The sequence below is a fragment of the Manacus vitellinus genome, unplaced genomic scaffold, assembly GCF_001715985.3.
Source record: "Manacus vitellinus isolate BGI_N305 unplaced genomic scaffold, ASM171598v3 scaffold_1_pilon, whole genome shotgun sequence".
NCBI lineage: Eukaryota > Metazoa > Chordata > Aves > Passeriformes > Pipridae > Manacus > Manacus vitellinus.
The window spans coordinates 25945710-25970713 of NW_021939396.1; the positions used below are offsets into that span (position 1 = coordinate 25945710).

The 25004-nt window shown below is 36.1% G+C and overlaps 2 protein-coding genes across 3 annotated transcripts in view; one reads left to right on the forward strand and one right to left on the reverse strand.

The window, feature by feature from the left end:
• The first annotated feature begins 40 nt into the window (after positions 1-40).
• RMDN1 (regulator of microtubule dynamics 1) lies at positions 41-13128 on the forward strand. Its single transcript, XM_018078766.2, is given in 11 exon segments — positions 41-60; positions 62-146; positions 794-905; positions 2613-2700; positions 4358-4517; positions 5163-5252; positions 5913-5968; positions 7867-7954; positions 9562-9592; positions 10875-11008; positions 12981-13128. Coding segments are annotated over 11 exon segments (903 nt in total). The 3' UTR covers positions 13020-13128.
• A 2818-nt stretch (positions 13129-15946) lies between these two features.
• WWP1 (WW domain containing E3 ubiquitin protein ligase 1) overlaps positions 15947-25004 on the reverse strand; it is a 56008-nt gene continuing 46950 nt past the window's right edge. The window contains exons 18-24 of one of the 2 annotated variants that reach the window (XM_025895631.2): positions 23164-23297; positions 22932-23072; positions 21573-21693; positions 20354-20458; positions 18723-18819; positions 18326-18398; positions 15947-17110 (exon numbers count right to left, since the gene is read on the reverse strand). In XM_025895631.2, the coding sequence (XP_025751416.2) occupies positions 17011-17110; positions 18326-18398; positions 18723-18819; positions 20354-20458; positions 21573-21693; positions 22932-23072; positions 23164-23297 (771 nt within the window). In that variant the 3' untranslated portion in view covers positions 15947-17010. The remainder of the gene's footprint in view (positions 17111-18325; positions 18399-18722; positions 18820-20353; positions 20459-21572; positions 21694-22931; positions 23073-23163; positions 23298-25004) is intronic. The other variant, XM_018078755.3, reaches the window with a different exon arrangement.

A 25004-nucleotide genomic window follows, 5' to 3' on the forward strand; every position in this document is an offset into this window, starting at 1 on the left:
AGGCGGGGGGCGGTGCTGGCGGCGGCGATGGCGACGCTTCATGGCGGTGCTGGCGCGGCCTTCGCCGCGGTCCTGCCGGCCTAGGGCTGCGGCTCCGACGGGAGGCGACGGACGGCCCGTGGGGCCGGGGCCGGACGTGGAGCGAGGTAGCCGGGGTGCCCCTCGGGGCGGGGGGCGCGACCGCTCCCAGGGGCTTCTTGGGACGGGCTGCCGTGAAGGCGGTGGAGTCACCGCCGTGGGGGTGTTTAAGAAAAGACTGGACGCGGCACTTCGTGCCATGGTCCCGTTGACATGGTGGTGTTCGGTCATGGGTTGGACTCGATGATCTCAGAGGTCTTTGCCAACCTGGTCGATCCTGTGATTCTCACAGGCTGTGCCGCCGCTCGCCCCCGCGGGGCCGCTCCGCCGCGGGTGGGGATGCGGGAGGAGGCGGCAGTGGGGAGGCTCCGGCATCGCGGGGCGTAGCGAAGGGCTGGTTTGGTTTTGCAAAAGCTGGGAGCCCTCTGCTCGTTTGAAGAACACTAGTGCGCTTTTTTTGCTTCTTATCTTGTATTTGCTCCGTATCTATGGTTCATTTTCAGTCTAGCGCTGTGGTCGTTTTAAAGCGTAATCATGAGCTTCTGTTGAATATACTTAAAATACCCTCTTGATGAACTGTTTTGTCTTATGAAGGTTTTTTAACATTTAAAAGTTTCTTCTTTGCTCAAAATCTGAAATATAACCGGTGCTACAGACAAAAAAAAAATTAAACTCAGAACTATAATGTTAATATCTATCTTATGATCCCATACAGGTGCTTAGAAAAAGCCTTCAAAGGGGGCTTGTGCTTTCAACAGGGTCCTTTTTGGCTTATGAAGCTCATAAGCTGATTTTTGGCTTTGCTGAGGTTCATGCAAGCTTCAAAGGTAATATTTTCAAATTTTGAAGTATGTAGGATACTCTCATGTGAAAGTTAAAATTTTTAGTGCAAGAATTATAGAGGAAAATGGTGTAATGCTTTTTGATTTTCTCTATTAAGACTGCATGCAATGTGATTTAATGGCAGGATGCTTTTGAATTGTTTATGGGTAGCCTTGTAGCAGTTTAACAAGTGCTTTCAGCTGTCACTGAAAGCAGATCTAGTAGCTCATCCTGACAGGGATGGAACACATGTACAAGGTGTATGATACCTAACTTGCTCCCCAAGCTTTAAATAAATCATACTGAAAAGTTCACTTAGTAACACAGACCAAAGCTTATTTGATTTCTAGAAATTTTTGTTAGTTTAGATTTTCAGTATGAAAAAAGTGTGATTCCCATTTTATCTAGTTGAGCAATACTGAGATTGCATCTCAAAGAGAGTTGAGAAATGCCTTGTATTTTTGTGACACTTCAAAATCCTGCTTTCCCTATCAGAAAACAATATAACAAGTGATAAAATATCCTTTTCAAATTTGAATAAGGATAGTTGCACTGCTGGAAGAACAGTAACAACATCTTAAAAGAGAATATTGTTACAGACTTAGAACTCGTCTATCACATGGTAAATTAAGGATTTTGAGAGTAAGCCTAGCTGAATAGAGAATGAGCCTGACTGGCTATATGCATACTGTGTTGATGCTTATAGAAATAAAAATTCAGACAATTAATTTTTGAGCAAATAAGGAACTGTCTCATTTTCTATAACAGAAGAAGTGTCAGTGAATAGATTTGAGATAGCCACTTGGTACACAAATAAGAAATAGTAATAACAAGGAATAAGGAATTCCTCATTTCTCATGAGCAACATAAATAACACTGTGTAGTCACCTCTACTCTTTTCAGTGCTCCCTCTTGAATCTGGCATTTACATTGCCAAGAAAAGCAATGGTAATGGGCTTTCTTTGCAAAACAAGTAATAGATAAGGTGAAAATAAGGGTAAAATAGAAATACCCGAAAAATACTCCAAAGCAATAAAAGTATAATAATTTGCATAAAAACACCTCGTGGGAAATGTGTTCAGAGTTTTGAGCATTTAGTCATTAGATATGTTAGTAGTGTTAAGGTCAACAAACAAACATAACAGTTTACTGAAGATAATACTGAAGATGTACCATGAAGTTCATTTTAAACACTAAGATCTAAAGTCCAGGTAGACCGTTAGCTTATCTTTGAAAGATAAGACAGCAAGGTTAAAAATTATCTAGATTTATAGTCTAGGATCTTTTTAAACTGAAGAGCAGGCTGCTGTGTTTAATAACCTTTAATGTTTTCCTTCTTCTGTTAAGGAAAACTCTGCTGCCGCTAAATGTGTCTACCCTATTTACTAGGTAACGTCAAAAAGGAAAGCTTATAAACACAAATAATTTTTATGAAGGAGCTTAGAGCTTATGTTTTGTTAAGCATCCAAGCTGTCTTGCTGAAAGCTGTTGTAGTTGCATTAGAGAGGCACTGATTCTCATCCTAGTTGAGCATTGTACATGTTGCTTATTCAATCCTGCTGTACCTGTAAGTTGTTTGGAATGATGGCCTAAAAAAGAGCTATATCATTTTCAGCTAGGTCGTCTTGCTCTAAAATATTTTGTTTATGCTATAATATGCTAATTACCTGTAATTTTTTCTTCTGTTTCCCCAATTTTAATTTCTTCTGAAGTGGAAGAAGTGATAGAACAAGCAGACTACCTGTACGGGAGTGGAGAAACTGAAAAACTGTATCAGTTGCTGGTTCAGCATAAAAATAGGTACTTTGTTACATTGAGACATTACTGTGACTTTTCGGTGCTCTTCTGTATCAGTTTTTCAACAAATATGCTCACTGTAATATGCTGGAGAACCTTGCTTTCACCCTTATATGAGTAGGAAAGGATTCCTAATCTTTTCCCTCCTACTGGAAAAATGAATAAAGAAAGAACTGGTAGCTGTAGAAGATGAGAGTTAACCCTTAAGTTTTTCAGTCCTGCAAAGGAGAGGTTTTTGCTTGTTTGCTTTGTTACTCAAATTTTAAATAATTTTCAAATTACTGCAAAAACTCATAATGTGGCTATGCATTAGTAAAGGATCAAGGTACCTAGAATTCAGGTGCTGAAAATTTTTGAGTCACTGTTTCATTTCTTTTTCACTGCTGACCAGCTATTCTTTCTGTTTTCATTTGTCTAATGTTAGGATTTGAGTCTGAACAAAAAAGGCCCTTGCTTATTTGCAAAAAATATCAAGTGAATTGGGATAAGCTGTTTAAAGTAAAAGCAGAAAAGGGATTGCAAACTTAAGAGTCCATTCCCTTGGAGGAGACAAAACATCTCGCTCCAAAAACATTTTGGTTCTTTTCAGTAGTTTGCAGATCCTGGGTTTGTTTTTTTTCCCCCTTATTTCTCTTTTCCTCCCTTGTTCTTGCCAGGGGTGCAAGTGTAAAACCTGTGAAATTAAATGAAGTTCCCAGCCTGTAAGGGACAGCATATCATAAGCGAGGTGTAAGCTTGTTACTAGGTGTATAACAACACTAATTATTCTCTGAGGAGTAATGATTCCAGTAGCAGTACTTAAGATTTTTGTGACTTAGCTGAAAAATGAGCCTTCTAGGTCCGTGTTACTCTGTTGAATAGAGCAGGACTGCTGTGCTGCGAGAGCAGTGACTCACTGTTACTTCAGATAAGAATAGAAAACTGATACTCTGAGTTTAGCAATAATTCTTATATGATTTTAGATACTTTTAGTTTCTAGTAGTTTTGACTTCAGTGTTCCGGGGCTGGAGATTTATAGCCACACAGATAAGACCTCTGAAAGACTCTAAATTTAAGTCTCTATTAAAATGGAAAGGCAAAATTAAAATGGTTGTGCTCTAAAAGTGCAAGCAGCGTTTCATAACAATGTGAACAAAATCAAATTTTAGATCCTTTATCTTTGGCTATAACCTACCATATACCATTTGATAAACTGATATAAATAAATACATAAACATAAAGCTTTTTGTTCTGGTGGTGTGGCTAATCTGTGTTTTTTCACTGTTCTAGGAAGAATTTAATTATTTAAGTATAATTATAGGAAAAAGATTATAGGAAAAAGAACAGAGTAGTCCTCTTTTCCTTCCGGTGTGTTGAGTGGTACCATTTTTTTTTTTTTTTTTTTTTTTTTTTTTTTTTTTTGAGAAAACAAAGACCTTTCCTAGAGATCTGTTTGCTTTGCAGACCAGAATGGCAGAACAGAAGTATTGTCAGACAGTCTGTAATGGTGGGCTTTCCTTCTCTATTTGTTATCTTGCGGTTGTATATAGCATAGCAGGATGGATGATACAATGTTGTCTTATCACCCACTTGAGATACATTTTGATAGACTGGTTTAAGACCTTTGCTGGCTTTGTTTCCATTATTGCTTTAAAATGTTAGCGTTTCTCTTCCTAACTAGCGATGATGCGGAGTTGTTGTGGCGGCTGGCACGGGCATCACGAGATCTAGCTCAGCTTAGTAGTACTTCTGCAGAGGAGAAGAAACAACTGACTTATGACTCCTTTGAGTATGCAAAAAAGGCTCTTGAAAAAAATGAATCAAATTCTGCAGCGCACAAGGTGAGCCATGCAAAATAACTGAAATCTTGTTTGTTGATTTCTGCTAGTAGAAACTGGAAATGTCACTGTGCTGTGTTAGCAAACTTCAGCATAATTTAACTTTTCAGCTGAGAATGAATGAGACTTCTGATTCTCCCTAACTTTTTTGGAAGATATGAGTTTAGACTTCTCCAGCTAAATTTCCTCTATACAGGAAACAGAAACTGGTTAAATGTATGCAGGACCATGGAGAGAGGTGTGACTGATGAGGTTTATTACAGCAGATGTAATCAGCTCCTCCTCTGATCTAGCCTTAAAAATGTTGTACATGTCCCACATTCAGCATGCTGTTTCTGTATTCTGTAGGGCTTCTCTAGAAGTACTTCAGGCCCTGACTTCATTCTGCTTTTTTTTTGGTGCTGCTTCTCTCACAGGCAAAGTATAGTCACTTGTGTTGACATCTAGGATCAGAAGAGGACATTTATTCCCTTACACATGCAGACCAGCAGGTCACACTGATGCTGCCTCAGCTGTTCACAATAAATACTTCTTGCTTGTTTGTCATTTGTGGTGGTGGCAGCCCTTCTGGTTGCAGGTTTTTAAAAATGAATTATCATTAGCTATAGTGCTGTATTAAATGTTTTATTTTTGTTATTTGAATTACAGTGGTATGGAATTTGCCTCAGTGATGTTGGAGACTATGAAGGAATCAAAACTAAAATTGGAAATGCTATTGTTATCAAGGAGCATTTTCAGGTAATGCAAACGGTTTTTTGCATATGACAGCATCAGTATGTCCAGTGTATAGATTGTGTGACAGCTGGTAACTAATTTTTGGCAAAATATTGAAAGCGTACTTCTGTTTATATCTCTAGTGACTCTTTGTTTTTTGGGTTCTCGTGACACATGCCCCAGAAATGCTAGGGAAACAAGGAGTACAAATTATCTCCTGCAGTAAACTAAATCCCTTTAGAAGAGAGTCCTGAAATAGCTGAAGTGCTTTAGACACCTCTGAGGACTAGATAAAATGTAACAGTGATAGTGAGAAATGGCTCTGTGGCCGTCCTTTGAATTGTGGATTACGTAGTGGTAAAGGACAAATACTGGAAAAGATAAGGGACTACTAATTTTATATTACCAGAGATTATATCAAAATCTGAACACACCAAGTCTCATATGCAACTTTTAATGACTACTAAGCAGAAGTGCTTAGAATCTGTCAGTGTTGTCAGTTTTTTGGAGGTGAGCTGATGTAGTTATGTACTGAATAAATAATATATTGCCTTGAAATTCTACACCTGATGAGGCTGGTTTAATTAACAGCAGGATAACAAGTCTACTTTTTAAATGTATTTTAATCCACATATGTCAGAACAACTTCTTATATCTTGTGTTTTTTTTTTCTCCCCTCAACAGAGAGCCATTGAACTAAATCCAAAAGATGCTACAACAATTCATCTTATAGGGATTTGGTAAGGCATATTTTCAAACAAAATTTAGCATTTGACATAGAAAAATGCCAGAATATAAAATATCTTACATGAATTGCTTGTAATAATTTAGTGACTTGTAATTGATGCAAACATGAAAACCTATTAAACAGGTATGGAACATCATGCCTTGAAAAAGTCTGGCTGTTAAGCAGTTCAAAAAGACGAAAAATAATTGTTCATTTAATTTATTTGTATGGAACTATTAAACACTCGATTGGCAGACATTAAGTTTGCTTCATAGAATCCATAGCAGGCATCAGCAATTCTGAGTGCTGCTCATTTTGGTTTACTGGTGTGAATGGAGTCAACTCAACACTGAATTTCTGTTGAATTCCAGGGATGACTGCAACTTAATACAGTCTGTGAAAAACTACCTAAGTGAGATGTGTTCCTAAAATACTTCTCTTGTTATCTGTCATGATACGGTATTTTCAAAGTTATATTAATAAATGGATTTATAAATTCATATATATTAACAAAAAATCTTTGACATTTAATTTACTGCTCAGTGAAATTGGTACTTGAAATTACTGTTACATAGCAGGCAAAGGGACTGAAAATACAACTTTCCATACAAACCAGGGCATTCTGTGGAAGTGGTGTGATGGAAAGCAGTATTTTTTATGTGTTGGTGAGAGACTCCAGACAGTGCTTTTGGTTATTTGTTTCAAAAAGACCAAAGCTATTACACTGTTTTACAGGAAATCTCTGCTGTGAGATTGAAAATAAAGAAAGCCAATATATTTGCAGTTTAAAAAAAATACTAAAAAACACAGTTACTTTCTGTATGGATTTTTTCAACTCCTGAGTATCAGAGAAAACTACAAGCTGCTGCTCCAGAGATTTCTATTAGTGTACAAACTTACTTTGGTTTTTCAGCATCCACCACTCATTCCCATATGATGCAGCAATTTCAATAGTCCAAATATCTAAACAAAAGCATATACTACCAACTGACTGAGCCTCAAGGTCCGTTTTGAGATAGGAAGCTTGTTCTGGAAATTACTTAAGACATTGTTCCTAAGGAAAATTAGAAAACATGATAAGAAATGTGAGATTATTGCTGCTTTTGGCTCTAAAATATTCCCATGTTGTATGTTTAAATATACTCATTACTGAATCCCAGAGCATCTTCATCTGAAACTGGCATTTGGTATCAGCCAATTCTTGAATATTTATTAATTTTTCACCTCCTCTGGAGTGCTCTATTTTATATAGTGTAATTGTAAACTCATTGTGGGAGGCTACTAAACTGAATGTTTAAGCGTTTAATGTTTACACCTGGAATGTTCTATGGACTTGAAATGCTTCACAAATGTTTTCACCAATAAATAGGTGACTGATCAATTACCTGTGTTATTTAGTAGATAGGAAAACAGTGTAGCATGACCTAGCCTAGAACACAGTGGTTTGATTCTTGGATTTATTTTCATTCTTATAGATCAGAGTCTTTCAGGAATGTACTGCAGATCTGCTTTATATTAATAATTGAAAAAAGCAAAGTAGTGTTGAGGTAAGGCAATGACATTACTCAGTTGTGCCATTTTTACAAATATATTAGAACAAAATACACACATTAAAATCATTAAAGCTCAAAAGCTGTCTCATGCTTAGTAAATGTCTCCAGTTTTACCTAATGTAATTAGTTCCCAGTAAAAGACACATCAAAACTTCTTTAGTAGCAGTTTTGGCCATCCTGCTATTTTCTTGTACAGACATAAGAACATGGTTTTAGAACTTGCAGTGTGTCTGGAGTTTTGACTCTTGAAAACAACACTTATGACATCCAGTTTTTATGTTCAACAACAATTATGAGAGTATTTTGCAAAAACAAGAGAAATATGGGAAGGGTAGATAAAAATGTTTTTTTGCTTCAGGTGTTACTCCTTTGCTGAAATGCCATGGTACCAAAGAAAAATTGCTGCAACGCTGTTTGCCACACCACCAACCTCCACGTTTCAAGAGGTACAGTAGGAAAATGTTTCATAGATTATTATTTTCCCCACAAAGCTGTTGATATACTTTTACTTATGTTCCTGTCAAAGCTGACCTCTGCTTATGGAATAAGCATGGACTTGGGAGTTTACAACTATCAATAATAAAATAAGAATAGAACAGGAGTGGGAGGGATAACTAAAAACTTAAAAACCTTTTAATTTTTTTCAACTGTAGCACACACAGAATAGTGAAAAGTATTCCATGTAGATTATGCAGCAGAAAATAACAAGCTATATGTAACTTAATTTGTATTTACTGTTGTGATCTGTTGCAGATAACTGTCTGTACTAGTGCAGTGCTGATGATTTTTATGGTGCTGTTATACCATGTATTTATTTGATAGGACTATTAGAATTTGTCACTTTAAATGCTAAAAAGCAACAGGTTGCTTTGTTACTTAACATGAGCAAATACCCTCTCATTCCTTGGCCACAAAGGGTGGGATTTTTTAAGTTGAAAATAATTTTTTCACTCTTTGCTATGAAAATTCCTGCTGTCATACGCCCTAAAACATACTGTCCAGATATTTATCTTCTAGGGTGTCTAAAACAGCATGCATCTTATTTAAACACCTGTACATATATAGAAACTTGAAAATTAAATTGGTAATAGGAAAGTTTGCTGCAGCTGTTACAATCTCTGGTTGTTTAGATCAAGTAATAACTGTTTTGTTCTTTTATGGTGGGGGGGAAGGAGTCACTAGGAAGTAATCATAGAAGACTGCTTGCTGTTACACAGAAAGCAATTTGAGGTCTGATTGAAAAAGAAATAAAACTTTTTAATGGAATGTCAAGCTTGTAAGTTTTGCTGAAAATCACTCTCAGAAGAATACAAAACATCAGCCAGGATTTCAAATACTGCAAAATGATGCCAGTCCCAGCATCAAGTTCTGTAGCACTTAAAGTGGCTGAAGAAGCAAACTTGTCCTGGAAGGATTTCTGCAGTTTCAGTACAAAATATGTTTTGTATATACATCCATACTTTTAATTTCTCTGAGAATGTTTTCCCCCCAGCTAGTACCATTAGGAAGAGGTAGAGTTGGACTGAAATTGTGTATGTGCAGGATGGGAAACTGATTGAAAAATATGTGGATTTCAGAAATGTTTATCCTCATGTAAGAGGGTGCTAACTAGTGCTCTGTGGGAGTTAGTTCTCTCTCTGAAGCATTTGTTAACATTAATGTCCTAAATCATAAGATTCATTTCATCTGTTGAATTTATACGTGAGAAGCGTATGGGGAAAACTGCAGATGTGCTGGATGGTACAAATAAAATGCAAAGTTATCTTGACAAGTTAAACTGGAAATACACGATCCGGTTTGCTGGGGACAAACAGGTGGTACTGTACTTAATGGAAGAAGTGGTTAGGGGGATATTTTGGAAAAGTACTAGTTCTGCTGATATAATGTCAAATCTGATTGTACATTGAAGGAGAAGCATCATAGCATGTTGAATTAATAAAAATAAGACCACAGACAGGAAGTCCTTATCCAGCTATTTTAAGCATGCACGTAAGGCTTTAGTTTGTGTTTGGTTTATTCTCCATTTTAAGGAAGACAACTTTGTCTTTTACAGGCGCTACGTTACTTTCACATGGCAGAGGAAGGTAATATTTCAAGCTTGTTTTGACTGAAAAGTATCTTTTGTGAATGATGACTTGCAGTAAACCTCTAGTTTTCGGAATCACCTTAATAGCTGTAGCTATTAATAGTCAGGTAAACCAAACAGTATGGTATGATCAGCTGATAAATGTATCAGCCTGGTGCGCCAGTCAGCACACTGGACTGTTAGGTTGGCACGTTTCTTCAGAGATACTCAAAGTATGCTACACACTTTCTATCATCACTTACAATGTAATGTGAAGGTTTTTTCAGAATAAGTATTAAAGTGAAATTTGTACCTTCCTGAGTAACAAAGTACTCTTCCCCAAGGAATTCAACTGGAGCGCAGGAGAAAGAAGAAATCAAAAGAAGAGAATTTTATGTTATTTTTCTCAAAATTTAGTTCCCTGTATTCTAAATAGAACAACAAAAAAAGCACACTTTTTATTATTTCAGAAGTGATTAGGATCAGAGTGCCAATCTAACTGGCAGTAAAACTGTCCACATGATGTAGAAGAAAATATGAAGGTACTATTTCTCCAAGAGTGAAGTCGTAAGCAAAACTGATTAGCCAAAAGATAAAGGAAGACAAGGAAAGACAGTGTTTTATGAAAGACTTGTACATAGTTAAACCAGTGAAGTTTAAAGGAAAAGCTTGTGTCCTGGGTGTCCCATAAGGCAGCTGTGAGCTGGAACACTGAACTTTGTCTCAAAATTTGCCTTTAAAACACCTCCATATGTTTTGAATCCTGGTCTTAGGTCCAGCAGCAGAAAAAGCCTGCATTTATAAGTATGGACTGTAGGCAAGATTAGCCTTCAATAATGATTGATAGCCAAGCTTGCTTAGTAAAAAGCTTTAAATCTCTACTTAAAAAATGTTGAATGTGGGTACAAATAATTTTAAGTTTTCTTCTGTGCAACAAAAGTTAAACTGGTATCTTTATGTGCTAGGAAATGTACCCTTTTTTCCTTTGCCTATACTTGCTCAGCTGGTTGCATTGCCTGTTGTACCTGCTAGGTCCAAAAAAGCCCAAAATCTGCAAAACAAAGCTGTTACACATTAAGCTCACTGCTTTGCTCTTTGTGAGGAATCTACTTTCATTTAGTAACTAACAAGCTTCTAGTTAATATACTTGTATATGAGACCAAAATCTAGTAAGTAAAAGTTTTACATTGGCTTCCTTCTGATCCAAAGCCAAAAGACTATATGTTTTCTGAAATAAGTATCAAAGGGCTTTGATAATACGCTACTCGTTCTCATGGAAAGCTTTTCTCCTGTCTATGCAGCTGATCCAAATTTCTACAGCAAAAATTTGCTCTTTTTGGGGAAGACATACTTGAAGTTAAACAATAAAAAGATGGCTCTTCTCTGGTTAAGCAAAGCAAAGGAGTATCCTGCACAGACAGAAGAGGACAAACAGGTAGGAAGTTAAGAACTGTAATAGTACAGTCATGTATTGTAACCAACATGTGACATCATGGCAGTGAAATGTTTTATAAAGTTAACTCAGATGAAATTGTAGTTCAGCACCTATTATTCAGAATCACATCAGCACCAAAAAACTCCAGTATGTAGCTAATCGCCCCTGAACACAGTGGCTGGAAATATTCTGTTTATTTACTGTAGAGAAGTGTTACATTTCCTTCTCCATGATGTTTTTGTAGTGCTAACAACAACCCAGCCTTAGCTGTGTTGCTGAAGTTCAGGCAGGCCCCCGGGCTAACCTCTGTCTCTGTGAGCAAATTGACTTTTCGTATGCCTAAAACTGGAAAGGTAGCAATCACATTTTGGAAGAGCTAAAAATCACATGAGCATGAGGAAGAAAAAAAAACCCACGTATATGTGAAAAACTTAATACTGCAGTTCATTCCAAGCCCTAAGGGACAGATTCAGATGGTCTGAATTGACACAAATGGAGGTAATGTATCTTTGAGAGCAAACCTCCAATGCAAGGTGGCATCAGGCACTTAATTACCCTTTGGAACTGCTCAGAAGAATCCTGGTTTGGATGGGTAGGCATCTACTTCCTACCTAAACATATACAGAGTACTAAGTCATTGCTAATTGTTTTTTCTTATGGTTGATTGACCTCTAATTTGTTAAGCATTAAGCTACAGTGTGAGATGCTTTAACTGTTACAAAAATCATCCATATGGGTTGTGACATTCTAATATCCTAATTGTTAGAAATACTTTGGTAGGATTTTTCATTTCACACCTCAGAAAAAACACTACTGAGGTAGTCTTACAAAATCCCTCTGTAGATTTGCTGGTAAGGCTCAAACTGTTTCTTCCAAAAGTGAGCTCCTTTAATAACACCTTTCAGTAGAAATACGAGAATTACGTTCCTCCACTGCCTTGTAAAATCTATAGGAATTTAATAGCCTAAAGTAGTAGTGGTTTCAGGTGTGTATGAAATTGGGCAATTCTTTTGACAGTTACTAGTAGCTAGAGGCCCATGTGAAACCAGTGATCCTAAAAGCTTGCCTTTTTTTAAGAACCACAGAAAAGGAATAGTCAGGAGTGAATTCTGTGCTGTAGCCAAGTTGTTAAACCATTTATCTGCTGCAGCCAGTCATGGCCTCCTGGTACAAACATCCATTTCCTGATCTTCTAGAGGGGTGCAGAGCTGCTGAACTGAGAGAGGTGGTATTCTCTCCGTTCTCTGGGTGAATGTGTAAAGTGCAAAATTCATTGGGAGCTAGACTTGGTAGTCCACTATGAAGGAAAGTGGCCTGTGCAAAGACATTTGAATTCTTGTCTCAGCATAACTAGGTTTTCTGAACATTTGTTACTGCAGATACTCAGAGGTATCTGGCTTATGTTGTCTGCACTGCTTGCTTTGTCAGGAGGAGTTGGAGGGTCTTTTTGTAGTTTGGGGGGCGGGGGGTGGTGGTGCTGGGATTTTTTGGTTTTTTTGGGTTTGTTTGGGGGGATTTAATATAAATGTTAGAGGTCATAATAAAATCGTATCAGATTTTACCCAGAACCTCGAGGCAAAGGGAACCTCAGTAACTGTCTTCTCACACTCTCATACCTGCTGTCCAGAATCTTGAAAACTCTGGGTTGGTTGAGTATGGTCAGAGGTAGGACAACTCCCTACATTGCTACTATTGGACTACAGCAAATAAAGAGCTAATCATCTGTATCCAACACAAATAACCTTACTATATATAGAATGAATTACACTGAAGACACTGGCTTAAGTGGTTTTATTCTTATTCACGTTTCAAGTATTGAGCACCTTGAACTACAGATGAAAAATGACTAGTCTTAGGAGGATTCTGAATATACAGAACTGTGGTGAAATGTTTGAGTGCTTGTGTGGCAAATTTTGCTAGAAGAGCCTATATAACTACTTGGCACTCTTTTGTTACCATTTATTTCTTTCAGGTACAGAAAGAAGCTTTGGAGCTGCTTAATTCTATATAAGAAGAAACAAAATAATGGGAATTCAGTGCCTCAGGTTTGAGCAGCATAGGAAAAAGGCCCCAAATACTACTTTGGTTTATTGAAGCTGTTAATAAAAGTATAGCCCAGACCTTCTATCTCCATATCATTTCAATTACGGTGTCAACTAGAAGATGTTTCATTATGTGATCGTCTCTGCTGATTTGTATGGGAATGAAGGGCTTTATGGACAACCAAGGAATATATAGGATATATTAGAGGGGAAAGGCTGGGAGAGGGGTTGCACAGGTTTTTAATTAAGTTTTTTACACTCTTACACTACAAGTCGTGTATGAGGAATAATAAGAAACATGATTAGCATAAGTTTAAAAAAGGAGGGACAGGGCCATGACAATTTTAATTCTGCAATTTTTTCTAGAGCGTTTTGCTGTGGGGTTCAGTGGTCTTCAAGAGTTATAGATGTTCACATTATTACCTAAAGATTTCTCTTCAAGCCTGCACCATCTTAATTCCAATACTCTTAAATGCTAGTGTTTGCAAAAAGTGCTGTGGTAAAACAAACAAACAAACAAACAAACAAAAAAACCCCCACAAGTAGGGAACATCAAAGAAAATTTATGGGTGATATCAGCAGTGATCTGTGAAATATGACTACTTACTTTTCTATTTAAAGGCTGTGAATTCTGATGATTTTGTGGCTGTAAATGTTTGCTGGGTACACACAATTTCCCCTAGACTGACAACAGGAGGAATACACACTCCCAGTACATTAGAAAGGAACTGCTATGTGGAAACGTGTGGACTTCTGTTTCTAAAGATAAAATTTTCTACTTGGTCTTGCTACCATTTTAGCAGGAATTTTCACCAGCAATATAAAGTTACATATCCAGCATAGAAAACAATTACAAACTTTCCAGACAGTATATTTGGATTACCCAAGAGAAAAAGAGGACCAAATAATGAAAAGATGGTAGGCAATCAATTACATGTGGTATTGTCAGTAGAACAATCTAGATCAAATTGACTATAAATACCTAATGTTTGCTTTACTAGAAAATCTATAGGGGGAATATGAAGAACAGCATAGTTGATAAGACTCACAAACCAAGCCTGGTCTAAGTCAGTAGTAAAAATTAACAGCTGAGAATCTGAGCCTTTAATTCTAGCCTCAGATTATGAAACTAGGTTAAACAGGGGGGTTGTCCACTAAAGTAATTAAGTAATTTAGAGTAATTTTCTATTACTATTTTCTATTATAAATATTTATAATATTTTCTATTAGTAGAGCATCAAAATGAAGTCTTCAGTGTGGCAGCATCTCAGGGTGGATGATATGGTGTTTAGGAGAATTTTCTGCATTCATGTACTACAAAAACATTTGCCATACACAGATTTGCCTCCAGTAGTTTTGTGGCACAGGCACCTTACTTAGGTGCCTTTTCTACTGCTGCACAAAGAGGAAGGATATCCAGGTACTAACAACTGTTGAGTGTGTAGTGAAAACCAGCTGAGTTGCAGGAAGAAAGGAACCAACAAAACCCATGAACTACACAGTAGTTCCTTCAAGTAGTGTTACCTCAATGGTTCCCTTGTCTGAGCTCCAGCCTTTGCTGTCTTCCCTCTCTTCAGTCTTACTCACTCCCCCCAAGCAGAGGTGAATTATGGGGAATTCAAATGGGAAAAGAAAATATTACAGTGTAGTATTACTGAAATTCCCTGAAAGTTTAAGTTACCTGTACACACATGCACATGAGTATATTAATTGTTATGCTTTTTTTTCTCCAGAGCCATGCTTTCAGTCAGTCCCTTGGCACCAATTCACAATCATATACATGTACAGAAGGCTACTGGGTTTGTTTTTTTTATTGCTTACTAACCCTTACCCACAGGAAAAACTACTGCATTTATGAGACAGCTAAAGTTATCAAAACAATAAAGCAACTACATTCTTGTGGTGTGCTGTCTTTATTATTATTATTTTGTTCAGTTACTCAGAGATTCACAAAATTCAGCAGTTGGTAGAGGGCCATTAAGTCATTCATTAGTGCAGATTCATAAAGTTTAACTGTGACATTCAGCTTTCCTCATTGTCTTTTAGGCAAGTCACACACACTTCTGGTTTTAGACTTTTTTTTAAACTTCCTCTATTCTAACGCGTGTAAGTAATAATTAAAGTGGACTTGCACTTGAAACTGATGTAGTGCTACATGAAAGTGGTTTTGTAGAAGATATTTGGTGTTGTATGAAAAACCCTCAAGGTGGTTGAAATTCTTGAAGCTCTTACAGAAAAGTTCATGCAAATAGGTAGCCTGTTGGGCCCATTGCACTACCAGTGTGCCCAGAGCTATACACAGATTAACAGCTCCACTTTAAGATGTGCATACTGAATACAAAGCCTCGAGACAATCCAATATGTAGAAAAATAAAATTTTGGCAGAATTCAGTTGCTGTATTGGAAAGATACATGAACAGATACAGCTATTTTTTCGCATGTACACTTTTAACAGTGCAATATGATATGTTACACAAATGTGTTTAATCATATTCTAAAATCATTTTCACGTGTATACAAAATTCTGTATAATTTAAATGTAATGGAATTTACAGCTAATATTTAAAGCATAATACAAATGGTGATTTCAAACATGTTTTTACTCTATAATAAGGAAGCACGGTTTGCTAAAAGTAGCATTTAATATAAATCACATGAATAAGGTGTTAAATTTTAATATTTTTAAACATATCTTTGCAGTTCAGCAAATGCCCTCAATGCCAATAAAACTAATTTTAAAATGCTTTTATGTTACTGTGCACTTAGGACAATCTTGACCTACCTAAAAGAATGACAGGTTTTAGACATACTTAATTCAAGTACGTCTAAATTTCTGTAAGAACTTTAGTGGAATGAGAGAATTTAATACTAAATAATATTTTTATCTGTGCAAATCTTAAGTAACTTTCATTTTATTTGGGTTTACTAGATCCAGTAACTGAAACTGAACATGAACACAGAAAGCAGCAAAATTCACATTACCTTTTGTATACTTTTTGTATACCCTTATAGCTCAGTTTACATTAATATAACTCTACAAAGTTACAAAAAGGACATCATGGATTGAAAAGGGAAACCAAAACAGGAAAAAAAAAAAAGAAACCTGCAAGACACCAGACCAGGAAGAGAATGGGTAATATTTTCTCTTTTATTATTATTTTTTCTTTGAAGATTACCTAACATCCTCATGGTAATAACCCAAGGTACTATGTAAACAAATTTCAATGCTGCTCAAATGAATTAAAATACTCTGTTCAGCTCCTCCAATAAGTCAGAACAGTGGCACCAACTCCTTTCAACATTAAATCACATTCATCTTATTCTACATGACTCTTGTGCAAGTAGTAAAGGCTTTATTCATGACCTTGGCTATATCAGTAGAGAGGGATATATCAGCTATTTAGGTATTAAAAAAATTAAACTGACAGAAGAACAGATTCTGTCATCTCAAATACCAGCAGCATCTTTCTATATATTTAGGATACGTTTGGCCTAAGCCTTTAACACCTTTTAGAATAGCCATGCAATAAAACAAACTTGGAGATGTTTCTTAAGTGAACACAGAGCAGTTTAAACATTTTTCTGAATGATAAAGCCAAGATAAAGCAAATCCAGGCCCTTTTAAATGGCTGCAACTTTTCATACCCTTAAAGCTCTATAAAACTAGAGCCCATTAGTATATATATATTTATATTTTTATATATATATTTTAAATAAGTCTCTTGTCTGCTTTCAAAATTTATGGAGGGGTTTTTCTGGTCTTTTGGGAGGGCAATAAATAAAAGTAGAAAAGGCTGAACTGTTTTGCATATATTTGTGGAAGAACAGAGAACAATTAAACTTTTAGAGTTCCAGAAAGATCACTGTACAGAACAAAAAGCTTATATACAATTAAGTGTGCAATTTTAGTTGGCTGGGCCTTTTATTATGCAAGATATCCATTTTGACTAGAAGCTGCTTCTACTCTTGACCAAATCCCTCTGTTTCTTCAATGGCAAAAAGCAACTTCTCTTTTAGTTGTTCATAGCTTTTATATGGTGGCAAATCCAAACGATTAAAACTGAGCAGAAAAAACATAAAATTTTGTTAACTTTATCTAAATCCCATGTAGAAGTCTACAGAAATTGACTGCTATAGTAGAAGTTACAAATGTTCTGATCTAACAATTAGAAACAAAGAAATAACAATCAGCACAATCTCACTGCCTTGAAATTTCTACAAGCAGTAAAACCAGATAAAGTTTAAGACAAATACTTAAAGAAATAAAAGACTGTTACCAGATAAAAACCCAAACCTTTGAAGACCGAAGACAGCCCAAGATTAGAGGACTATAATACTTAGCAAAAAATATAATATAAACATAATACTTAGAAAAAACCCTATAATACTTAAAAAATGAAAAGGAAATTTTCAGCATGAAGTTTAATATAATCCTAGTTCGATGCATCTCCAAATTTTAACAACAGTATGAACAAGCTGAACTTGGCTCCCTCCTACATATGCCTGGATATAGGTTTTTCCCCCTAAACTTTGCCCTAAAAGGCTTCTGCCAAAACTGTTTCATTCCATGTCTTCCCCCAAATTATCATAGATAAAGAGAGATGTTTAACTCTTGCAAACATCACTTAAAAAAATCTAGTAGAGAAAATGTGATATGGAGAATACCCTAAAGTGGTTTAAAAGTATGACAAATATTATTGCCAAAGGAAAGTGTGTCCATTTTGCACACAGGATATATGAGAAACTGATCTGTGTACCTGTTGGCACCAGTTTGGGACAGGAATGCCAAGCCAATATTGGCCCATCTGAAGCCTAGGTGGGAAAAAGTATCAGCATTCTTGGCTAAGCATCCTTGTTTCGGATATTTGCTGTGATTTCTTTCACGTTGCTTCTTCTCATGACTATACATTTTATCTTTTATAATGTTACTACATAATAACTGTATCTAATTACTGAATGTGCCTAATACTAACATGACTTGTTTAGGTATTTAATATTCTCTAAAATAAAGAATTAGGGAAACATCTCTTAGTCCTATGCATGAAGGATATTCTCATACTTTTGATAGATACTGACAAACTGTGTTCAGCCCAGTAGCTATATTTAAGAATAGGGCAACTAGAAAAGTTTTCAGTACTGGCATGTCAGGGCAATGAAATGAAGCTGAAGATGGAGACAGAGAACTGATTCAAATTAGATTTCATTTGACTTGGTGAGTGCAAGACCGGAAGAGAGAACCACTAAAGGCACAGGAAGTTTACATGTAAAAACTCACCAAGTGTGACTTCTTGGTAACCAGGTTTCCTTACCAACTTTTTCAATGCAGAATTTCTGAGGACCATTACTTCCTAGAAAAGAAGATTTTAAAAGTGTAATCTGTTCCTTTTAAGTAGCACACTTGATATATACATGACATAAGACACAACTCAGATACACCAGACAGAGCTCATTAGGTGCTACTCATCATTACATGAGTATGAACATGCTTCTCATACAAATGAGCCAATTTCCAAATAGTTTATAAATATATTCATGGGATTTCTGACATAAAAAGCCCTTCTAGATCCAAGGTGATAAACCTGAAGTTCCTGTTATCTATACAACTGCAGGATGGTTCATTTGCAAAGGAAACAGTTACAGTATAACAACAGTTTTGGTCCCCTTTTACTTACCCATAAGTTCAGCAAATCCACCCAGTGGTAATCTGCAAGTGCCAGTGACAAACTGCAGAAGCCGCATGCGAACCTCGTTGTCTGTTTCTTTTACAAACTAGGCACAGAAATTCAAATTACTTAATAAAAATCTTTAGCTGGAGAAAAACAAAAACCCCACAAGGTAGTTGAAAAAGTATAGTTCCATTTAAAAATACACCGCCTTGGCAATAGTTTGCATTTCTTGATTTTAGCAAAATTGGTTGGAGAGGGAAGACAGTGATTTCAGATTATATGCAGTGTCAACAGTGTCAACCATTAAAATGTGAAGCCTGGGAACAGCAAAAAAAAGAAGACTCCTTATCTATTTTATTCTACACTAAAATATAAATTATGCCAATGTTTTATATGAAGGCTACTGCCATTTTGATTAAGCACAGCACTAGCCTAACCATAGGCTCTGGGTATTTCAAGACTGAAATATTCCATGCGTGTGGAAGTCTCAGAGAAAACCCATCCATAACAGCTGCATCACTTTGTACAGGAATTCACAGGGAAGGGGAGAAGAAAAAGAGAGGGGACACAGAGAACATGTCAGTAAGAGAGGAGGCATTGATACACCTAGAATTTTGACTCAGAAAAACTTGCATATAAATGTTGATATCATATCCAAGTTACTTAAACTTCTGGTTAAGATCCTTTCAGTATCAATAATTTAAAGAGAGATATCAGATCTTACAATATAAACAAGCTAGGAAGTAATTGATTTGCATCATTTTCCTATAGCAACTTAGTCAAAAGCATCTCTAAAACGGTTATTTATCACAAGATAGAAACTGCCTGGCTCTGACTTCTCTTTAGAAAACTTCATAGAAACTGTGAGCCTGAATAGCATTTTGGAGTGTTTTTCGTTAGCCAACTTCATTAAAATTAGTTATAATTAGTCAGTGCTAGACCAAAATAGTTAATATGACAATAATCATAAACAATATGCAGCATTTTAGATCATCAAATCATAGAATGGTTTTAGTTGGAAGGGATCTTAAAGGTCATCCAGTTCCAACTCCCCTGCCATGAGCAGGGAACCTTCCACTAGACCAGGTTGCTCAGAGCTCCATTCAGCCTGGCCTTGAACACCTGCAGGAATGGGGCATCCACAGATTCTCTGGACAACCTGTCCCAGTGCCTCACCAGGCTCACAGCAAAGAAATTCCTAATCTAAACCTACCCTCTTTAAGTTTGAATCCATTGCCCCTTGTCCTGTCACTACATACTCTTGTAAAAGTCCCTTTCTGTCTTTCTTGTAGGCTCCCTTCACATACTAGAAGGTGAAGATGTACAGGTCAACTACACATAGGAATATTTAGAAGGTAGATCCCTGTTAAGAATACAAAAAACTCATTGTATTATCAGTAAGGACAAGATACAGAAAAAATATCCATGACCCAGCATCTAAATGTAACGTATATATCTATCTGCCATTTCTCACCCTAAAGTATGCTCCCTAAAGACCAGTAATTCTCCTTTTCTTCTCTGAAAAGAAAAAAGAAAGGAAGCCCTAAGAACCCTCATTTGGATGGCATCCCTCCTCTCCACGTCATTTGTGTTACAGAACAAAACAAAGAAGTCAGAAATTTTACTGATTAACACACCTGCCAGAACCATATGATCTGCTTGCTATTCCTTGTATAATGACGATAAACAGTGTTCCTCTGCCAGTCTGCTAAATCAACTTCTTGCATACCACAGAGCATAACCTAGAAAAGAGAATGATTACTTCACATTAAACACATAAATTAAGAGTATTTTCTATCTTGTATGAAACATGGTAACAAAAATGGAAGTTCTTGCTCTGAAAAAAGGACTGGTAATTTTTTCATTTTACTCCACAGTTAGGTTTTTCTTTATCCTAAGTTTAGAGAACTCCTCCAAATTTGTTTATGTATTTAAGTGGTCTGAAAGACTGAATACCAGAAACTTGGTAAGTTCCAACTAATAATTCATTAATAAAAGATATTACCTTCCCCTTAAAAGTAATTTTTATATTGAAGAGGATATTTCCCCTCTCATTAAAACTTTGCCTTATATTCCAAGATGATGGTGATTACAATGCTGCTACTGCTACTACTAGTAAAGATAAAACAAACTGCAAAAGTATTCATTACAAGAGACAAGGAAAACTGAAAGTTCTAAAGGCAAAGCCTCCTATAAAACTGAATGCTAAACAAGATTGATCAAAGTCCTTTCTCAGAAAAAGCCTCCCATTTAACTTGGGAAGCTTTCAGAAAACTGCTGATTATATACAGGGAACCTTGGCAGGTCTCACAGAAATAAATAAGCATAGCAGTACAGACCCTTTTGTCCCTGCTCCAAATCACAACCTCAAGAGTGAACACAGGCCAGGTCGATTGCTAAGTAAACACGGTGCATGCAAGTAATTCCTGTTATCAGCCCTATGGCTACATCCTGAGGATCTGCAAATTTCAGTTTCAAACCTTGTTGGTTCCTCCATTTTTCTGTCCTTAAAGGTAAGAACCCCAGAACCTATCCTAGATTCTGTATGTGATACTAAGCGATCGTTATACACCAGAATCAAGTTCTGTGTCATCTGTTACACGGTGATTCTACCCATCTACCACAGAGGAAAAGGTTTTCTGTGACTAACAGATCCATCATGATCTCACAAAACATTGATTCAATAGTAATGGCTTTTCATCATGATTTAATCCCAATGCTCCTATTAAGTTCTCCGTGTTCCAGAATCCACCAAATGCAGCATGCACAGAGAGAGAGTTAAGCTGACCTATCCGTTTAGTCAATCCATATGTATTACCTTTGCAAAAGGTAAAAATGTTGAACAGAAAACCTCACCTCCAGTTCCTTTTCGTCAAAATAGTGTAGCCACTGTAGAGGAACTACTTCATTAAAACCATCAAGAAAAGCTTTGGTTTGTTCTCTAACTCCCCGAGAAAATCGCCACTCTGCCATTAGCCTGGGATGGAACAAAATCAAAGGTGAATTAAACATCAATCAGCATTCAAGGTGAAGTTCAAACATGATTGTGTGTGTGTTCCCACGAGGTAACACTCCCTCAAATTTTACTTCTTACACTGTATGATTCCATTAACTATAAAGAACCTAACATACTAATGTTATCACAGATCTCCAAACTCAGATAACAATCAAAGTAGCAAGATGTACTTAGATTACTGTTCCAGTTTAGAAAAAAAAAAAGTTATTATTAACCTTTCATTAATTCAGCAGCCTTTTCATTAAAATAATGCTACTTGGACATTATGACTTTGTTATGAAAAAAATTTGATTTAGCTTAAAAAATGCATAATCCTAGTATTTCAATGGTAGAAAAGAAAAATTTCCACGGATTTTCAAATATTCTCTTACAAAAAACATCATGTAAGCAGAGAATAGTAAGAAATACTGTTTCTTATAATATTTAAAACTATCATTGCCCAATACTTCTAGCATAAGACTACTTCCAGCTTCAACAAACAGAAGTAATTTTCTGTTCTGAGCTCACTGACACTAAGATTTGGAGGAAGAGGTAATGTGTTCAAAGTTTCAACTAAAATGATCAAGCCACTTCTGAATAATAATAATAAAAAAAATTTAAAAATAAGACAAGAAATATATTTTTATATATATACAAACTATTTCTCTGACAAACTAAAGACCATTAATTTAAGTGGAAACTTTATGAGCGGCACTGGACATACACTGAACCACAGAAAAGGATCTGTGTACATCTGCTTTTCAGATCACTGAATAGATGGATCAGAAACACATGTTCCAAAAAAGAAAGACACTGATAAAATTAGGAAATACACCATTCTGAGTTTCGGTTGCCACACTGACAGCAAAGTTCTGAACGATTTTAGAATCTTCTGTCAAATACATGTCTTTCCCTCCACTGGATTTGTCACCTGCAGTTACCGAAAACAGGCTTGCTCATTTTCAGTTTGACCTGTTCTCTCATTGTACATCTAAGAGCATGACAGATCATCTTCTCTCCACATGGTCTCTTTTTGTACTAACAGATCATATGTATCAAGAAAGCAACATGTACCAAAATACTGTTTCAATAACAGTCACAAGAATTACATAGTAACATGGGAAGGAAAAAAAAAAAACCAAAAGCAACATTGTGTCAAAAAAGATTAGAGCAACAGCAGAAACATGGAACACTTTTTTTCAGCATCTACATCTTCCTACCCAATATATTCTTCTTTGTTCTCCTCAGTTACCAAGATATTTGAACCTCCTGATTTCAGCTCATGAGAGGTTACTTTTCCTAAGAGCTCCATATCGACACAAAAGTACATTTCCAAGTTACACTCTTCGATGTTATTATCCCTGGATAAAAAGAAAAAAAAATAGTGCAATAAATTTTATATAAACAAAAAAATCCATAAAATATCACACACACAAAAAATAAACTACAAACCTTATCCAAATTAGGGAGTTGTAAAATTCAGTATCAATAGATTCTAGATCCTTAATAGTAAGTTTTTTGCTCAGCATTCGTTTGTAGAAAGGCAGAGAAAAACCAGTGTCAATAAATTTCCCATGAAACAATGCCTGTTGAACAGAAAAAGTCTGTTTAGCTTCTATTGAACTTTTATTGAAGTGTTTCTGGACTTGAAGTCTTTTTTTCCTTTCTCCTTCAAATAACACAAAGCACCAAATAGCAGTAGCAGTTTGGTATTTTAAAAGTACAAAACATTACATTAAATGGGAAGCAAAAAAAATATTTGACAAAATTATCCAAGCATATGTTATTACAATTTAGAAATTCTTTGATTAAAGAAACCCCTTCTCATAAAAGGATTTCATCCTTTCTTCACTTTATTATGTGAATAAGCATAATTGCCAAGTGTTATTTAATCCTACCTGATCATAATATTTTATTCTACTTGGTACTACTGCCATTTTTTACTACATACATACATCCAGCAAAATCATCCTTTACAGAATGCTACTGCAGCTTGTAAGAAAGAGCTCTGGGAACCACATTTTTTATAGGTGAGTAACAGAACCGAGAAATTAGGTTCTCCATGAAACTGAAAAAAAACAACCCAAAACATGGTCACACTTGTCTCATCACACATGCACATAGGTATAAGTTAATTTCTACTACTGAAGCACAGCACTACACACACACACACACACACACACAGTGTTAACCTCTACACTGACTCAGTGCATCTGAGAGCTAATGGAGCACAGCTATCATCCTAAATATAGGCCATGGATGGCATTCATTGTTCCTCTTTCCTCACAGCTGAAATTCTATGAGCAGAAGAGCCAATTAACAGCCCATTTCCTCTAGGCTCCATCTTTTTTCCTGATCTTATTTCCCCCCTAAGGCTTAGTCTACCATGCATTTTCTTCTGCTTTAGGAGAGCTTAAAGAGGCTCTCTCGGAGGTCTTTATTTATTTGTTTATTTATCTATTTATTTATTTTTAAACTAGTCTCTACGTCTTACAGTAGAGTGAGCTGATAGAAACTGAAAAATTCAATGTCAAGTGCAGCATCTAGGCATATGATTTTCTCATTTTTGCAAAGGTAAGCTCTTAAAATCATCTCATTTAATGTGTATGATAACAGCAAAATATAAAAGGTGCCTCAGCCAACTTCATTTAACAGGTTTTTGTTACAGAGTAAGATGTGTATTCTTTGTGTTTAATCCTGTTTCAGTTGAAAACCTCTGTGGTGACTTCAGTACGTAAAACTAAAAGAAGTTACAACTATTTTAGAACTGTGAGAAGGTCAGAAACTGCAACTGCACCTAAAAAGCCTATCTAGACTCCTTAAAATGATTCTCAGTTACATTACTACCCGAGCTATTTTAAGCCACTGGAGGGTATCCCAGGAAGCACTGCAGAAAGTACCATCTAGTATAAACCATGACTACACTCAAACCTTGAAACAGACCACATTAGGCACCATTCCACAGCTCTCTCTCTTGTCCAGCTGAGAGAATTTAAAATGCAAGCACATAAATACTTCAGGAAATAAAAGTTTGTCTTTTAATTCCACTAATTAGTTTAATTAAATTCTCTACTATGATTTGTATTGTTATGAATTAGTTTTCCTAAAGTTAACATTTCAAGTATGGATTTATCTTACACACAAGATCAAAAATCACCAACTAAAAGAAACAAAATCTGGCTCTAGCACCTAACTGGCTATATCACATATTCCTGCTAAATGGCATTCTAACTTGCTGAGGGTTCTAAAAGTAAGAAAAAAGTTGGCAGCCAATTGAAAGCATTAACCCAAAG